Here is a 17,798-nt window from a genome sequence, read left to right as displayed (position 1 = left end):
AAGCAACACACACAATCTGGTGTTCCTCTGCCTGGTTATTCGATTCCAGCAGCGACTGCAATGGAAAATGAACCAGCTCAGTGAGTATTTATTCATTCATTCAAATGTATAGAGCGTGCAACAGCCCAAAGGCATTGTGGCGCTTGTTACAGACATGAAGTTAGTTACAATGCATTATACATTTTTTACATTTAGGACAGCAAAAATGCAGTACAGTGAACGTTTGAAAAAGGAATGAAGTGGGAGGGAGACAAGTAAGGGATATCAGCAGAGGAGGTTGTAGGAGAGTGTTAGTTAAAGAGTGAGGATTTTCCAGGGAGGGAGGTCTCCGCTCTGAGAGCTGTGGGTAGCCTGTTCCAGAGTTTGGCAGCTATGTATGGGAAACCAACCCCTCCTGCTTTGGCCCTGTTGATGTGGAGAGTGTACAGTTTGTTGGAGTAGTAAGTTCTTGTGGGGCGTGTGGATGTTGTTCTTGCGATGGTCTCGGATAGGTAGGAGGGAGCATTTGTGCAAGAGGGTGAGAATTTTGAAATAATGCAGTCCCTCATGGGAAGCCAGTGTGCTGCCTGCCTAGCTTGGGAAATGTGGTCCCTTTTAGGAATACTCATTGCTTCTCTTGGAGCATAGTTTTGGGTGATTTGGAGTCAGTTTGTTTTTTGCTGACGTTCCGGCTACCAGGGCGTTGCAATAGTCTAGTTTGGCCCCAATAATTGACAGACAATTTGGCTTAGAAAGGTAGGGTTTTACCGCGTTAATGAGCTTAGTGGGATGAGCAGAGGCCGAAGCAATGGTGCTGACCTGCCTCAACATGGATGGGGTAGAGTTTATGCCTATCCCTAAGGTCTTTACTGATGAGGATACGGGAATGATGGAGTTGTCAATGCTGAAATTAGGGTGTTGGTTGTCAAGTCTGGCTAACGTAGCTTTTTGACCGAGAATAATGATCTCGGTCTTGTCACCATTAAGGCAGAGGCCGTTTGTCGCCATCCAAGCTTGGATAGTGGCGTAGATTGGATGTAGGGGCTTGGCGTCTTGGTTATAGGAGCCGGAGAGTGGTAAGAGTACGTGTGTCATCAGCATAATTTGTATATGGTATACCAAGTGCATCAATCTTGTCGAAGAGGGGGTTCGTGAACAAGATGTATAGCGTGGGTGCTGTGCATGAGCACTGTGGGACTCCACAGTGGATGGTGGTGGGGGCTGCGCTGGCTTGATTAGAGAAAACCTTCATAGCTCTGCCTTCAAGGAAGGAGGTAATCCAGGAGGCTGCTTTGGAGAATTTAGCTGAATGGGTGAGCTGTGATGCGAGTGTGTTATGATCTACAAGATCAAAGGCAGCCGAAAGGTCCAAGAGTAAGAGAAGTTCTGACTTACCTTTGTCCATGATTAGTTTTTTAGGTCTACCAGGGCAGTTTCTGTACCATGACCTTTGCGGAAGCCTGATTCCCTAGGATAGAATTAGCTTCAACAAAATGTTGAATCTGGATGTGGGCCGCTTTATCCAAAATTTTGAGGAGGAATGGGACAGTGGTTATGGGCCGGTGTATATTTGGCAGGGCATGGTCTAGAGTTTTTTTTATTATTTTTGAGAGGGTGTACACCCATGCTTCTTTAAGGCTTGCTGGGGCGGTGCCCGTTTTGAAGGAAGAATTAATGGCCGTCCGGAGATGGGCGAGGGAGTCGGCACAATCCTTGATGATCTTAGGTGGGCAAATGTCCCCTTTGCACTTGGATGGTTTAAGGTGCTGGAGGAGGTTGATGACTTCTGGTTCTGAGATGTCTCAGAAGGAGTATAGGAGGTTAACGGGGTTTGCAGGTTTGGGTACTGTTTGAGGGGACGGGTGTTGGTGGGGTAGGGCTTTGTAGTGATTCTGAATTTTATTTTGTAGGTCAGTTTTGTTGAGCATAGCAGTGTGTATACTCGCACACCAAGCCTCATCTTTGATGATCTCATCTGGGCTGGTAGGAGGAGAGATGAGTGATTCGGGTGTTAAAGGCATTGGATTTGGCTTTGGTGATGGCGTCCTTATATTGGAAGGAGATCTGTTCGAAGCTTTCCTTAATAAGGTCGCTTGGGTTTGCATATCAGTTATTGAGAGCCTTGCATTTGCTAGTGCGTAAAGGCTGTAATTCTTCAGTAAACCAGGATGTCTAGGTGGCTTACTTTGGAGTTGATTGGTCCCACCAATTCAAGAGGAAAAGTAGTCAATGCGGGGCTTCTATGTCGATACGAATTCTGAGCTTCAGCACAGCTGCAGGGCTTCTCCGGGTAAACCAATGGCCAAGGAGTTGCAGCAGGCGTCTTTCAAGTTCTTCTTCGGATTCCTTCATCCAGTGGTCGACTCTGCCTTCCAAGCCAAAAAGCCTCGCCTTTTATGCAGATTTCTCCCATTAATTCCAACCGAGCTGTCAATCACCCAGCAGGGTGCCTGTCCATGCCGGACAGCGAGCTGGCCAATCACCTAAGAGTGCATTCCTGTCTCCTAGGAGACTAAGCACAGGGAGTTTCGGGCACCTCTCTTTTCCTGCCCCCACCAGACCCACTGGAGCCAGAGGCAGGTTTTACTCGTGAAGCCGGCCAAAGACCAAACGAACAAAGGGACCAAACCTGGTTTGACGCACAGAGTTAATCTCAAGAAGGACCTAAACAAGGAATGGCAAAAAAAGAAGACCAGGGCCATTTTGACAAAACTGGCACCCATTGGTGCTTCACTGTGGCTGCAAATGCAGCCCATGGTCGAAACACAACATGGTAGTAAAAAGTAACCACTGCCACCAGCCATTATTTTTTAAAGGGTAACATAAAAATGTTTACATGAGAAGCTAGACAAAGGGGCTACTAGGTAACCCCTCAAGAGCCCTATTGTAAGATGGCGTGTGTTGGGTCTAGAAAGTTACAATGTAAAGTAAAGTTAATTTCACTTTACTGCTCTTGGAAACAGTAGTTAATCCAAGAGTAAGGTATTTAAAGCTTGGGAAATCTGAAAGACTGCCCTGGGTCACTGCACTGAAGGTGCCGTGTGACACAATGCAAAAATGTCTTTTTGCATTTGTCAGACTACAAAAACCAAAAGAAACACAGAAAACAAATAGAATTAAAAGTACAACGTCCCAAAGTTCAGCAAAAGAGCTGGGGGGTCTCTAAGGTAGAGAGGAATTAGCACATTTTGTGAGAATTCTCCCTAACAGGTGACCTCTATGGGGCCACGCTTAGTGGGAAACTGAAACAATGTAACGCCTGGCAGCTGACTGCTTGACGCATTGCATTAAGGATCTCTTACCCACTGCCAGGAAGCATTGTGTGCGGGCTGAAGGCTTATCTCTTCCTCTTTCAGCTCTACAGAATTCCAGGATTCATCCCACAGATGTCCCGTATTTACATTGTCGGTGTGAAGTAGGTGCCCAATTGGTTGTTACACCTCTGAGCTGACAAACACATCTTCATAGTGTTGCATGTTGAAATTAAGTCATTGATTTCGAATACACATATCCATGCCTCGCCCACATACTGTGCACCTTAATCAGGTAATCTCGGCTGTATGTGACTGAGTCCTTTTTGCAGACCCCAGTAAAATGACCAGGACTGTAAAGGGAAGCAGCGAGCTCCCAATCTTCTTAGTCCCTGCATCATGTTTTTGCATAATCCATTGGAAGGGTGCCTGCCATCCTGCCTCCACAAGTGTGAACGTTACTCTGTCAACATCCAAGGGGCATGGTAACATTGCTCCTGCCACCTAAGGTATCTTGGTTCCAGGGGCATAGACATGAGCAGGAGTCCCAGAAAAGCACAGAACTTCTACTGTGCCATTGCAAATAGGCATTCAAACATCATGCCAGGAGTAGACGCACAAGTAGACCAATGCCATCATGCACCAATGAGGAGTATTCCGTCCCTGCGAACTAAGCATCCGCTCCTTGGTGTCAACTGACTACTACTGACTACTACTGACTGTTCTGTAGTGGCCTTAGCTCTCTGACGCTCACTATCCTTGAGATCCGCAAACGTCTGGTAAGGAGGCTGCAAGCAGAAAAGCAAGGGAAGAAATGAACTGGCACCTGCCTGATCCAGAAACACAGGAGGATTGTAGCTCTGCATGGGTGCTTGTGCGCCATCCTCCCCACCTCCCTGCCGGCAGTGCCAGGCCAAAAGCCCTGCTAGGAGGAATGAGATGTGTGGCCTCAAACACCCAGGCTGCCACCCCATGCATTCCCGCCTGGGGGAGCCTGAATATGCCGCAGCTCAGATGCTCTGTTACCATTGTCTGTTTGCCTGCCCCAAAATCAAGGAACTAAGCCGATGTGGCCCCCGGTGTCCTGGGTGCGGCTTTGCCAGCTACTGAACTGTGCCATCGACTGTCCTGAACAGATAGTAGTGCACGCTTGAACTGGCTGCTTACAGCTCCACAATTGCTTAAAGTGGACACAGTAAACATGTATTTTGATGCTGTGAGCCTGCATGTTATTTCCATGCTTAAAGTGGTCTCAGTAAGGATATCTATGTGAAGCTGTGCTCCTGCAAATGTCGGTATGCTCTAGGTAGTGGCAGTAGCAGACACTGGTGTCATTCAGTGGTTGAAATGTGGTAGAATTTTCAACAGACTCCCGGCAGTTCACAAATCCCAGCTGTCACCCGCTGAATATGTATAGAATGTTCCTTATGTGTTATATGTATGCAACTACCTACGTCCCTATGTATGTATGTATGTATGTATCCTAAGTATTGTCGTTGTGTAACAGGGAGGGGATCGGTTTAGTTTTCAGTAATATTTGTCTTTGTCCGTTATGAAAGTGTTGTGTGACCCTCCCAAGTGTATTGCCCTTTTAAGATGGGCCATGACTGTCATGGCCCGATCCAATAAAAGGAGATCTTGCATGCACTGTCTGAGTGGCAGCAGACTCGACAATGGAAGTCCTATGTCCGTCACACATGGTGTGATCATGGTCCTGCAGCCTTGGCCTGCAGGCCCACACCATGTCATCACGGTCCTGCAGGTCCCTGCTGGTCAAGGCCTCCCGGGTTAGCCTGGTGCCCTAGGTCCACCCAGGCCACCCTTCATCCCGGATGCTCCCGGCATCCATGGTGCCCCGGCACCCAGACCCATGTCCTCAGGGTCCCGCCCTGCAACAATCGTAAGTCTGGGTGATCCCGGCACATCCAAAATGATACTGGCACCGCCAGCACCTGTGAGGCCGGCTTTGTGCTCAATGCAGGCCCCAGAATAACCAGGGATGACATACATCACAACAAAAATAGCAAACTAAACTACAGTTCCTACATCCATACCCTCAAAAGAGAGTTCACACGCGAGGTGGACTATGGACCAAAAGAGGCCCTGGAAATAATGTTCAAAGTGGCCCCATATTACACATTTTAGCAAGCCCAACCCTTTTCCTATGAGGAAATGTGTAAATAAAATAGGTGACCAAACAAGAGGCCCACACAAGAGGCCCAGGGTGCAGAGGCCTACCAGGAATAGTTCACCCCTGTTTACCCATTTTCTTGTACTGAACGCTCGCTGGACTAGTCAATTCATCTGAACCCATTCCATCCAATACCATTCCATCAAAATGTCCATCTAATGGATGTTTGTTGGGGGGGTAAAAGGTTAATTTTTGTAAGGTGTATTTTAAAGGGTAAAAAAGGAGGGACCCCCTCCCCCACCCCCAAATATTATTATTTTTTTAAAAGGCATTAGCTGGAAATTTTTTAGATCGAAACATTTCGATGGAATGGCATTAGATGCAATGGTTTTAGATAACCAAAAAATGGAAAGGAGGCCTTGCCAATATTGTACCACGGCCTGGCCCAACCCTGTGGCAGCCCATTGAAGACCCGCACATCACTGTTACGTTTCAGGACGGTGTGCCATGTGCTGTCTATAAGATTAAAATCTGACTTCGCCATCTGCGAATGCATCTCCACGCTGTGGGCAGCGAGAGCCTGGTCTGTTCGCACTGGCTGTGAGGTGGGGTGGGGGTGTAGAGAGGGGGTGCATATCGGTTTGGTGCGTGCTTGCTGCTTTACATGACAAACCTCATTCGGGCAGAATGCTGGCTTTTTACTTCTTGAAGAATGGAAACCGCGGGACGTGTTAATGAGCGACGTCCACGGATTGCTGCAATCCCTGGCCGCGGGGGAGTGGCTGCCTGATGGGAATGCGTGTCCAGCACAGCTGCTCGTGCTGCTGACACGGAGCTTCATTGTACCCAGAGCTCAGAACACAGTGTTGAGTCTTTTCAAACCGGCAATTCCAGCCCAGTGGCTGCTGATTGACCCCCCTCCCACGCCGCCCCCTCGCGCACACGCTTTAAAGTTAAGAGTGTGTTTACTTTAGCGTGGGGGGGGAATGAAAGGGGATTTCTCAAGCGCCCCCTGCCGCAATGTCCACGCCCCTTACAAGATGCCTTTCAGGCAACGGTTGCCTCCATTCTGCCATTGTGGGGGACGCTGAATGGGACACGACGGGGCTTGGGTTAATTTAAAGGTCTTGTTCTGCTTGACGAAAAGAATAAATCGGTTCCAGATCTTGGGTCAGGATGTTAAGCCGCCTAATGGGCGCTGTAAAGTATCGCATGGGGTTTGCGTTGCCACCTTTTATTTGAAGCAAAATCCGGACTTTTCGCTCGCCCACATTTTAGAAAACCCGCCCCCTTGACATACCCCTTCCATAAATTCGAAAACTAGCACAATAGCAATAGTGATATTTTTTAACACCTATTTTTAAAATGCAATCTGCATTATTCAAAAAATACACGTGGCTACCATTTCACAAAATGATATATCATATGTCTTTTTTACCTTGGAACGATGAAAGGCTGAGCTGGTTCTGAGAAAAATTGATCCAATTATGTCAAGCCAGAGCGGTCTACAGTTGAAATAAAAAAACTCTGAAATTTCGGCTATTTGTGGCACACACCCAACGCCGCTCCTAGGTATTAAACATTCTATATTGCCTTATCTCAGGGTAAAAAAGTGTGGGTATAATAACGCACACTCATGCCAAAATTTGTAACTATCTAGACATATATTTAACAATTGTAACTTCTAATCATCACTTCATTACATCTGAGCAAATCTAAATATATATGTATTAAACCTTCCTCTATTTGATGGAACAGGGCTTATGTAATTCACATTAGATGTGCAACAGAGAAGGATAAACTGATTTGTCCAGGATCACACTCTTTAGTTAAATTATTAAGCTAGGATTTGAGACCGGTCCACCACTTGTACATGCGAGATAGTAACAGTCTTCTCACTGAGCTGACAACACTGTGTATTGCAAAGGCTTTATTGCTGGTAGGAGATCAAAGCTATATAGCTGTATCCCCCCACCCACACTGAGCAGAGGCATAGCCAGGATTGTTTAACAAGCAGTACATGAAGCTAATGTTGTTTGGCCCACCACAGTGACATTAACATGTGTAAATGCCCAGATAGTGCTGCAGGGTGGGCATTTACAGCTTTTGGGTGGGTCTTGCCCGCTCAGGCCCTACTCTGTCTACGCCTCTACCACTGAGACCGCTGGGCACACCAGAAATCTGTAGGTCTCTCTCACCTCCCCCACAGAACGTCTCAAAAACCAAAAGTATCTGGACCAATCCTGGAGGTTAGGCAGGTCTGTATCAGGCTGTTCAGACTTCATCAAGATGTGCATTAACCCACTTGTTTATCTTACCAGATCAATAGATGGCACTGATCATTTAATATCTAAAAAAATAAATCTTAGTTTTAAAAGCAGATGTAAAATCATTCCTAGTATCTTTTATTTTAAGCTTCGAAAGCCAGTACATCCTTAGAATAGCTCTATTGGTTAGGAATCTCCAGAGCTATAGCTGCAGGGTTCACAGAAAATCCCTGCCGCTGGCACATTATCCTACCAAGTTAGCATTCCAAAAGAAATGTATAGGGAGAAAGGGTGAGAGTGATTCTTCCAACATTTGATAAAGCGCACACTGTTGGAGGATTTTTCCTAAAGTCCACTTGAGGTAAGACTACTGGTCCCCAACATTTAGTACAAGTCTCTCCTACTCAAGGAACCTTGGTAGAGTGTCAGAGCAGCTAGGCTTATCATAAGAGAACGATGTGAGCTGTAGTTAAGTACACTGAACACAGTAAATACAATGGTCCAAAGAAACACTTACACATAATGTTCTATTAAAATATATATTTATTATATATATTAACTTTAACTTCCATCACATGTAAATAGAAATATGAACGTTAGCATGAGCCACACTTAGATGTCATCCTTAACTTTAGCTTCTGTTACATCTAGACAGGATTATGAATGTTGGCATGTGCTACACTTAAATGAAACTCTGAGTGATGACAAGTGCCACACTTAGATGGAATAGTGAATGATAGCAAGAATCACACCTAAGCACAATTGTAAGGACAGAAATGCCAACTAACCAATCCACTAACAACTTCAGCCCTCTGCATACACCTCCCAAACTGTAACCAAACACAACCCACAAGCCTAAACACAGCAATCCTCACAAACTTCGCTACACTGCAACAACAAAACAAACCACACATAGGCTTGCACAACAGTACACAACGACTACCGACCATAAAACATCCCAAGCCCAGCCAACGGACCCACTGGGCTGAGGCTGCCAAAAGCACATCACTGCTCTCTTGCAGTTTTCCAGCTTATTCCCACTAACTAACCCCCCCTTCTCCCTTTTTCAGAGCCGCCAGAGCGCCAGGGGACCACTCTGGTGGTGGTAGTGCACGGTACAAATATCCTTTAACATTAACATATTTACTAAAGGAAGGCGGATAAACGTTTAGTTCAATTAACAAACAAACATAGGAATTCTTAATACTTTGAAATGTCATTGCTTCAATGGTTGTTTCTCGCGTTACAATTGTTAGTTTGACAATAATGACAGTTCTACCCTATTATCAGTACTTCTGTGCACTGATGTGAAGACCGATATACTGTAATTGTATTTAGTTAGCAAAACCACATAAGAGAGTATTTTAGGGAGGAAAAAGGTTGGTTAATCACACAGCAGCAGAGCTTAACGTTCTAGAGAAGTTTTTAAGAAAAATTAACGCTTTAAAATGTCCAATCCCTAACTATACGAAAAAGCCAGTGTAGGTATGGATTTAAAGTCTTCAGCAGCAGCAGAACCGCAAATGTTCCTCAGGATACCTTTAGTCTCTAGGATGAGTTACTTGGCAAATCAACACAACGAGGGGGATCCTGCAAAGAGACTCCCTAAAGGTACACAAGCTGGCAATCTTGAATCAGTGGTAGAGTGGACACCCTGGACACCTTCACACACTCCAGTCACTCTTGAGAGACTTCTTGCTTCAAGGTAAGTTATACCTTTCACCCCACAGTATCTTAGGTTGGAAGAACGGCTCATAGCTGGATTCTCCTCTGTGCAGCAGCGACAGACCTGGTCTCCTTATTCCTTCGTCTGGTGACGAAAGGAAGGACCTGTATGGAATGTCTCAGCAGCAGTCTCGAGGGAGGACCTTTGCACTGATTTCTGAAGTCTCCTTAGATGTTCTGCGGTTCTGGTGCCTTTTTCTAAGCACCGACAAAGGACGGTATTCGCCCAGTTGTTCTTCGCTTCTGAAGTCTTGCACTATGGTGAGGGGACTTGGATGAGTCGGATCGTGCCTCAGGAGGGCCCAACTGGAGCTCACCAAAGTTCAGGACAGATTCAGCCTTTGAAAGACGTTGCACTGCAAATGGGTCAGAGCTCTCCTGGTATTCATGGTCTGCAGCTCTAGAGAGGCACAGCACCTCCAGAACATGGCTGAATTTGTAGTTCGTCTCAGGCTATTTGGTCCCACCAGCCTAAGGGAAGGAGTTGTACTATTCGGAGTTTCTCTGTCGTAGAATACAGGGTCAGGACAGCAGTGGTTGCTTCAGTGATCGGAAGGATCTGCAGGCATCTTGTGTCGTTAGGGAGAATTCTCAGAAATTTGCTAATTCCCTCCACCTTAGAGACCCCCAGCAACTTTGCTGGATTTTGAGTACTTTATTTTTTTTTTTTACCTGGAGTGTGAGGCCCTTTTTCCCCACTCCCTCATGTATTGTAATGTGATTTTGTACACCGTTTCTTTTGGTTGTGGAGTCTGACAAACTCCATAGGCATCATCTTTTACATTGCGTCACACAGCAGCTTCAGTGCAGTGGCACAGGGAAGTCTTTCAGATTTCCCAAACGTTTAACTACCTTCTCTGGGATAAACTACTGTTTCCCAGAGCAGTAAAGTGCAATTAACTTTACTTACATTGTTTACTTTCTACACCCAACACACACTATTTTAGAAAAGGGTGCTGGAGGGGTTACCTAGTATCCCTTTTGTCTAGCTTCTCATGTAACATTTTTTATGTTACCATTTTCTCACTGAAAGGCTGGTGGCAGTGGTTTTGTTTTAACTACCATGGTGTGCATTTACTGCAGGCTGCGTTCGCAGCTGCAGTAAAGCACCCAAGGGCACCCGGTCTTCTTTTTTTGCCATTTCTTTGTGTAAAGGTCCTTCTTGAGATTTACTCCGTGCGCCAAACCAGGTTTGGTCCCATTGTTCGCTTTGCCTTTGGTGGGATTCACGAGTGAAGCCTGTCTCTGGCTCCAGGGTGTCTGGGATAGTCGGGAAGTGAGGGAGGGTGCCGAAACGCCCTGTGCTTAGTCACCTATGAGACCCAAATGCACTCTGTGGTGATTGGCTGGCTAACTGTCTGACCAACACAGCCACCCTGCTGGGTGATTGACAGCTATGCTGGAATTAATGGGAGAGAACTGATTAAAAGGCAAGGCTTTTGGCTTGGAAGGCAGAGTCGACCACTGGACGAAGGAACCAAAGAAGAACTTGAAGAGGATGCCTGCTGCAGCTCCTGGACCGTTGGTTTGCCCGGTGAAGCCCTGCTGCAGTGTTGAAACGCCAAGTTCGCATTGACAGAGAAGCCCCTGCAAGGACCACTTCTCCCTTTGCTTTGGTGGGACCAATAAACTCCCAAGTAAGCCACCTGGACTTCCATCTCGGAGCTGGTTGAATTTCCATAGAGTTGCTGCTGGAAAACGTAGAGCCAGGGAGAGGAACACCAAATTGTGTGTGTTGCTTTTAAGCTGGCCTAGAGCTCCAGGAAGATCCTCCGGACTCCCAGGAAGCAGGACTGACTGAGACTGAGCCCCCTCAACAGAGTGGGGGAGCCCATAAGCAAGGAAGGTCCATCTCGACAGCCAGGAACTGCAGTGTTGCTATTTGCGGTAGACGTGAGGAGCTGAAACACTGAACAGCCACTGAAAGTGAAGTTTGCTGGTTTGCGAGTTTTGACCATCCGAGTGCAGTGCAGGAGTCTCCTGATGTCCTCCCTCTTGTCCCCATGACCGAGGCCCAGGAACAGTGAGATCTGCAGAGCTGCACAGGAACAGGAGTCCTCTGCGGCATCTTTTCTTCATTTTAAAGATATTGTACAAAGTCTGAGAGAACTTACCTCTTACTGTAGAGTTGCCTGCATCTTCTACTACTCACAAGTCTAATCGGCTTATGGCCCTACAATGGATTCTTCTTTTCTTCAAAGACAAAACATTGTGCAAAGACTTTCTACTTGCCTACAAAGAAGTGCTTCAGCTCACATAGACTTTTGCCTATTGACTTTGGCTTAGCCTCTTCCATCGAATGACACTTATTGGGGAATATGAAATTATTTGCCAGTTTAAGAATATTTGTGGTCTCTTGTTTGTTCTAAATCTTTTTTTCTTTGACTTATTACTATGATTCTAAATGCAACAGTGTTATATTAATGTCCCCAGCAGCCTAGCAATTGAAGTCACCTGACGGTGTAGGTATTGTCTGTGGGCCATCCCAAAAGGGTATCTACTGATTTAGAGATATTAAGAGTGTGTATTTCATGAAGTGTATTGGAGTGTTACTATTATATTGCTCCCTTCTGAAGAAGGCTTATTCTAACTGACTGACAAATTAATAATTGTTTATTCAAGAAACCTTGAGTATAAGAGTTTATTTGAATACTTGTAACTGTAAATCTCTGTGTAACTCCACTACAGCTCACATTGACCCCTCTTGAGATAAGCCTGGCTGCTGAACACACTACCAAAACTGTGTAGTACAAGCTTATACCAAAGGTTAGGGTTCCTATACCTGTAGTCAGAGTTGTTTGTAGTGTTTCCAGAGGGGACTGCATACAAACTTTGCCTAACGCACCGTTTTGCATTTGCATATGATGTCATAAACCACGTATTTTGTCCTGCAATTTATTCCTTGCTTGATTGTGATTTCTTTACCGTTCTTGTCACAAAAGTTGTTGGTCTTTTGATGTGCAAACCGGCACATGGTGCATGTTCAGCATTTTCTGAATCCAATAGTTTCAGGTTGTAACCATATGTTTTCCATTGGGCTTTTGATATCAGGCAATAGTGAGGGACTTGGTTTATTTCTGAGGGTGTCAGCCCTTTGAAAATGATTTTAGGAGTGTCATCCAGATAGTCTGATATTCTCATCCAATTTAAGTCAATGCCAGTGTTTTCCTAGAGTCTTGTTAATAATGTGATTGCTACTGTATTTGTTTACAAATACAACTTTTTGTTGTTTTGGTAAGGTCCTCTTCCTGGATGACTCCAGTGTTCTTGGGTCAATTCATTGCTTTTCTTATATGGCTGTTTGACACACTTTTATGTGTATCATCTTTGATAAAATCTGGACTTTAATAGTACGCATTCCATCTCAGTATATGTGAGGACAACTAAATCTTCCAATGGAAAGTAGATGAAAGCATCCCTAATCCCCAGCCCTCTAGCATCTAGCAGAAAATGGGTTTAATTTGTTTTTACTATCGCTTGTGATACTTGGCATGCAGAATTGGAACCAAGGGGTGACAAAATGGCCCCGGAGAATGTGCTCAGATTAGGAGTTTTATAGCTGAAGTGTGTTGAAAGCAAACCAGAGTAAATACTGCACGGTATTGACCCAACAAGACTCCCCTGCAAGCATTTCCTTTCTCCATTGGAAACTCTGGGTGATGTCCTGGACTGGGCCTCCTAATGGGGTAACCAGGCCCAGGCCCTTGCATGTTTCTCAGCAACTCTGCATTGTCTTGTGATTCACAGTTTGTGTAAACCATTCACCTCCCGCGCAGCGTCTTCATTGCATTGTTCTTGATTTCTCATAGACACCTGCTTTGGTTGATTTATTTGCATTTTAGTGTTTCTGCTCGGGTTTAGCAAGTTGTGCTCATACTGTCTTAAGAAGCAACACCGCCTTCCCATTTTAAATGGTTTGACAAACTGTTATTGTACTTATAATACGTGGCAGCCTGCAGTATCCTTGTAAAAGCCTAGAAATAATGTTCTTATTATCGGCTAGTTATGACATTTTATTTGACCTGTAATGGGGAAATGACATCATAACTGCTTTGTCATCAGTTATGCTTTAGTTGTGACTTCACTGTCTGCTGCTTGAGCCAGCAGAGGGAGTTCCAGCTGTCACTGAAGCACTTAAAGCCGTGAAAATCCTTTCAAATCGTTGCTTGTAAAATAGTTTTTTTCTGATATTGTACAGCCATTAGTTGGCCAGAAACTGTTAATGCTAGAATGTTTAATGCATGCACTGCCAGAGTTTCATTCATACGAGGAAGAATATACATGTTAATTATTTTAAAGCTCAAAATGAAAAGGTTTTAGTGATGCATTTTGTTCAACTGCTTAAACTATTTTTCTGCAAAGCATTAAGAGCTGCATATTACTTGTTTTAAATCCAAACACATTCCACATTGATTATATTGATTGGCAATGCTTAGATCTAACATTACTTTAATGAAGAGTCCAGTTATTATGTGGCCATGTATTATATGGAATAAAATACCCCCTACTGTGTGTAAAAAGGATATTGCAAGTCACCTCATGGGTCTGTGACATTATAAAGGAACTCTGCCTTCAGCTTCCTTCCTCTTTTTGTGCATGGAACTGCTTGGTGTGTTACAATATCATTATGCCGCACTGCAGGGGCTAAATTCCCCTGCATATGTAGAGATGCCTTTATGTAAACATGATCAGCTTTACTTGAAAGTATCCAGGTCAGCCATCCATTCACTCGTGTGATCTGGCACTTGACTGCCTGTGATGTGCACCACTAACAGGGAACTATTTGACACGGAATACGTTCTACAAATCACTAACCTCTGCTAGGAGATTAAATCTCAGGCTTGGGTATCTTGGAATATTAGGAATGTTCGCTGGAGGCAAGCCTGGAAAATGAGGATGCATTTTGTTTGGGGCTGTTATGACTGCAGCCACTACAGAGTGGCTGCAGATTTGACTAGTAACGCGCCGAGCACCCTGCTCTGTGCCAATGCAAAGGCAACCTTTCTTACCCTGATAACAAAAATATAATCCGCATACAACCAGTTATAATGAAATGCACATCACTCACTGACTTAACAGGGACCCTTTGAATTATGTAGAAAACCACGTTTGTGACATTAGCAAGCCAACTCAAGACTGCCTGCATGTAACCCTACTCGGTAAGAAACAATGGGGTACACGAGTGGTAAATGCTGTCGCTCCTGCAATACATACTGCCTTTTTAACAATAAATCGCTTTGCCTGAATAAAACTCCCGACCCTCGTCCATAACTCCAAACCCAACGAGGCTAAAACGCTCATCTAAGCAGACACTCGAACGTCTAGTTTCCTGCACCAGCACAGTCCCCGTTAACTACCAACATCAATATTTCATCACCGATATATGTAAACAACGGTGTCTGAAATAGAAAAACAACTCCAAACTATTTTTCCTGCCCAGTGAATAAGGAGATTTAATCCCAGCATGGGGTAAGAAACAGGCCATGGTAGCATGGCCCAATTGATTTATTTGCAAGTGTCTTTTCTGGGCATCTCATCTGCTTTAGAAGTGTTTTCCATGATAACAAATCTTCATAATTTAACAAATTACAGCTAAATGAAGCTGTGAATTTCCCATTACCAACTTTACAAATTGTGTTTGTGAAATACTTTTTTTTTCTGAATAGTTGTTCTTTGTTTTTGTCCCCATACAGTGGTTCAATTAGTGCACCACCCGAATGTATTTTTGTACTAAATAGGTTTAATTCCTTTGTAGCCACTGGTTTGGGCGTTTTACTCTCATCGGAGGACTTTTAATGAAGAAGTAGTGTTACGTGGAAGAATTGGGCACAATAACACACATAATAAAACAATTTATTGTGAAGCGTAATCTGGGTTTGGGAACCAATTGTACATATTCTTCATGTGGAGTGCATGTTTGCTTCGTGTCTAATGCATGCTCCGTTACGTTAGTGTGAATGCATTGGCCATCTTCAGCTCGCATTGTTCCCAAACCCTGGTGTACCTGTGGGGAGAAGGGCTGTACAGCTGTCTCAGTGAGGAACGCGTTTCACCTTTGCGGTATTGGTTCGGGACAGGCGCAGAAGTTATGGATGACGTATTCATCTGCTTCCCAACACATGTGAAAAAACCTATACAGCCTTTAACTGAATAGTTACTCTATCTTGGGTCACTACTGGGTGGTAGTCCTCAATGCTGATTCTTTGATACTAAATATTTTTCCTTAATTATCGTTGGTGAATTTCGGACTGGAAAAATACATCTGCATGTGCCAGCCAGGTTCCACTTCAATATAAATGACCCAGATCAGGACAGAGGCGCAGGGCACTTCCGTATCCCATCTGGGGAGATTACGCAAGCCCAGCGCCTCAATTCAGGACAGAGATGCCAACTAACCAATTCCACTAACCATTTCCCCCTCTGCATACACCTCAAAACTCCAAACCAAACAGAACCACACACCTACAGCTCAACAAACCGCACAAACGTCACAACATTGCAACAACAAAACAAAAACACACATAGACCCGCACAACAGTACACGACGACTACCGGCCGCAAACACCCCAGGCCCAGCCAACAGACCCACCGGCGGAGGCCACCAACAGCAAATCAACTGCTCTCTTGCACTTTTCCAGCTTCCTCCCACTAACTCACCCTCCCTTCCTATTTCAGAGCCGCCAGGGGACCACTCCGGTGGTGATACTGCATGGTACAAATCTCCTTTAATATTAACATAAATCTACAGTACTTCATGGCACAAGACAATTACAAAGTCAGATGTGCAGACGGCCCTTTCAAAATGTAATTTTCCTAGACCAATCACACATGCGTACTTAGTTGGATGTGGTAGACCGATTTTGTTCAGTGTGAAACATTCTAGAACTTATTTGAGTGTGTTGCCAAAAGCCCCAATATCAGAAAAATGATGTCGTAATTTGTGTGTACTATCTATTGCCACCATTACTGTATCTGAAGTTCAAAGGATTCCCACGGGTCTAGCAGTCGACTGATTTCACTTTCACTTTCACTATGTAAATCATCGTAAATCTTGCACTGAATTGCCTCTACAGATTCTGAAACCACGGACCCCACTCTAGTGAACCCTTGCTATGACGGGACCCATGCCTGTGACACAACAGCTCGATGCAAGCCAGGAGCAGGACTGGAGTACACCTGTGAATGTGCAACGGGATTTCAGGGTGATGGGCGAGACTGTGTTGGTAAGTAAGTGAGCTTGCAATTAATAATTCTGCAGCGCAGCAGAGGCATGTGGGTAAGATTTGTCTAAATGTTTGCTGTTAGTGTGGCTCTTGGCTAAGGTGAATCAATGGGGTCTGTTATTTGAAACCGATTTCCTCCATCACAAATTCTTACCGTTTGAGATATAACTGTTTAAAGTACATGGTAGAACCGTTAAATGTCAGTGGAGGTTGGTGAATATTTTAATTGGAGTGACGTAAATGTTTCCCCCGAATATGCGGGCGTGACAGAGCATAGTGAAGGAGCCTTAACCAAGCAAGGAGGGTTTGGGTGTTTCTCCCTGGAGAATTTATTTTGAAATATTTGGTTAAAATAATGCATTTTCAAGACAGTTTCTGTGAAAAATTGAGTAAAAAGCCAATTAGCATTTTTTTTTTTTAGCAATACATAAAATAAACCAATGGATTCAAGTTATCCACATTGAGGGGGAGATTTTTTTCATCCCATTTTCATGATGCCTTGGTACACAATGATTGCAAGTTTAAAACCTGTTCACCTTGTCTGTGCCTTTACATCTCCATGGAGGCTGCACCAAAGGGTGCCAATATTACCATATATTAACATACTCCTATTGGCTTTGCCAGTACCAAATGCAATGACAAAATAAGAACATGGTTGCATGGGATAATCTCGAATAATATTCAAAATACATCAACCCCCCCCCTTGAAATAGTGGGTTTCATCCCCAAACCACTTTTCTACCTCTGCCCCAACCCTGTCTCTCACTCTCACACACACACACACCTTCCCCCCCCCAGCTCTGCCCGACAACAATGTCTCGGTCAGCCCCTGCATGCACTCTTGTGCGGCTGGCGCGTGACAGTTAAGATTTAGCATGAGCGGTCTTTCATTTTCAGGAAAATTAGACATTTTCACTTAATATACTTAATACTAAGAGAGTATGTACAGATTGGTCCCACCCTTGATACCTAGTAAATATTACCATGCCACTAAAGATTTGTCTAGACCGCACCCACCAACCGGGGCCCGCAGCTTATAGGAAGAATTATTATGCTGCCTTCACCCCTGATGCCCAGTGAAACATGTCATAACACAGTAAAGAAATATGTCCAGACTGGACCCACCAATGTAGTCCAGTACCACGTAGGAACACTCATCATGATGACTTCAGCACGATACCTAGTAAAAAATGCCCTGCCTACGTAAAGACATATGTCCAGA

General features: G+C 44.6%; 1 protein-coding gene across 1 annotated transcript in view; it reads left to right on the top strand.

Annotated features, from left to right (window-relative positions):
• NID2 (nidogen 2) overlaps positions 1–17,798 on the top strand; it is a 370,310-nt gene that overhangs the window by 168,305 nt on the left and 184,207 nt on the right. The window contains exon 9 of the mRNA XM_069637470.1: positions 16,427–16,576. Coding sequence (XP_069493571.1) covers positions 16,427–16,576 — 150 coding nt within the window. The remainder of the gene's footprint in view (positions 1–16,426; positions 16,577–17,798) is intronic.

The sequence above is a fragment of the Ambystoma mexicanum genome, chromosome 14 (genome assembly GCF_040938575.1).
Source record: "Ambystoma mexicanum isolate Mex_15411 chromosome 14, UKY_AmexF1_1, whole genome shotgun sequence".
NCBI classification, from domain to species: domain Eukaryota; kingdom Metazoa; phylum Chordata; class Amphibia; order Caudata; family Ambystomatidae; genus Ambystoma; species Ambystoma mexicanum.
Note: the sequence above shows the minus strand (reverse complement) of the source record. Positions and strands in the feature narration are given on the sequence as shown.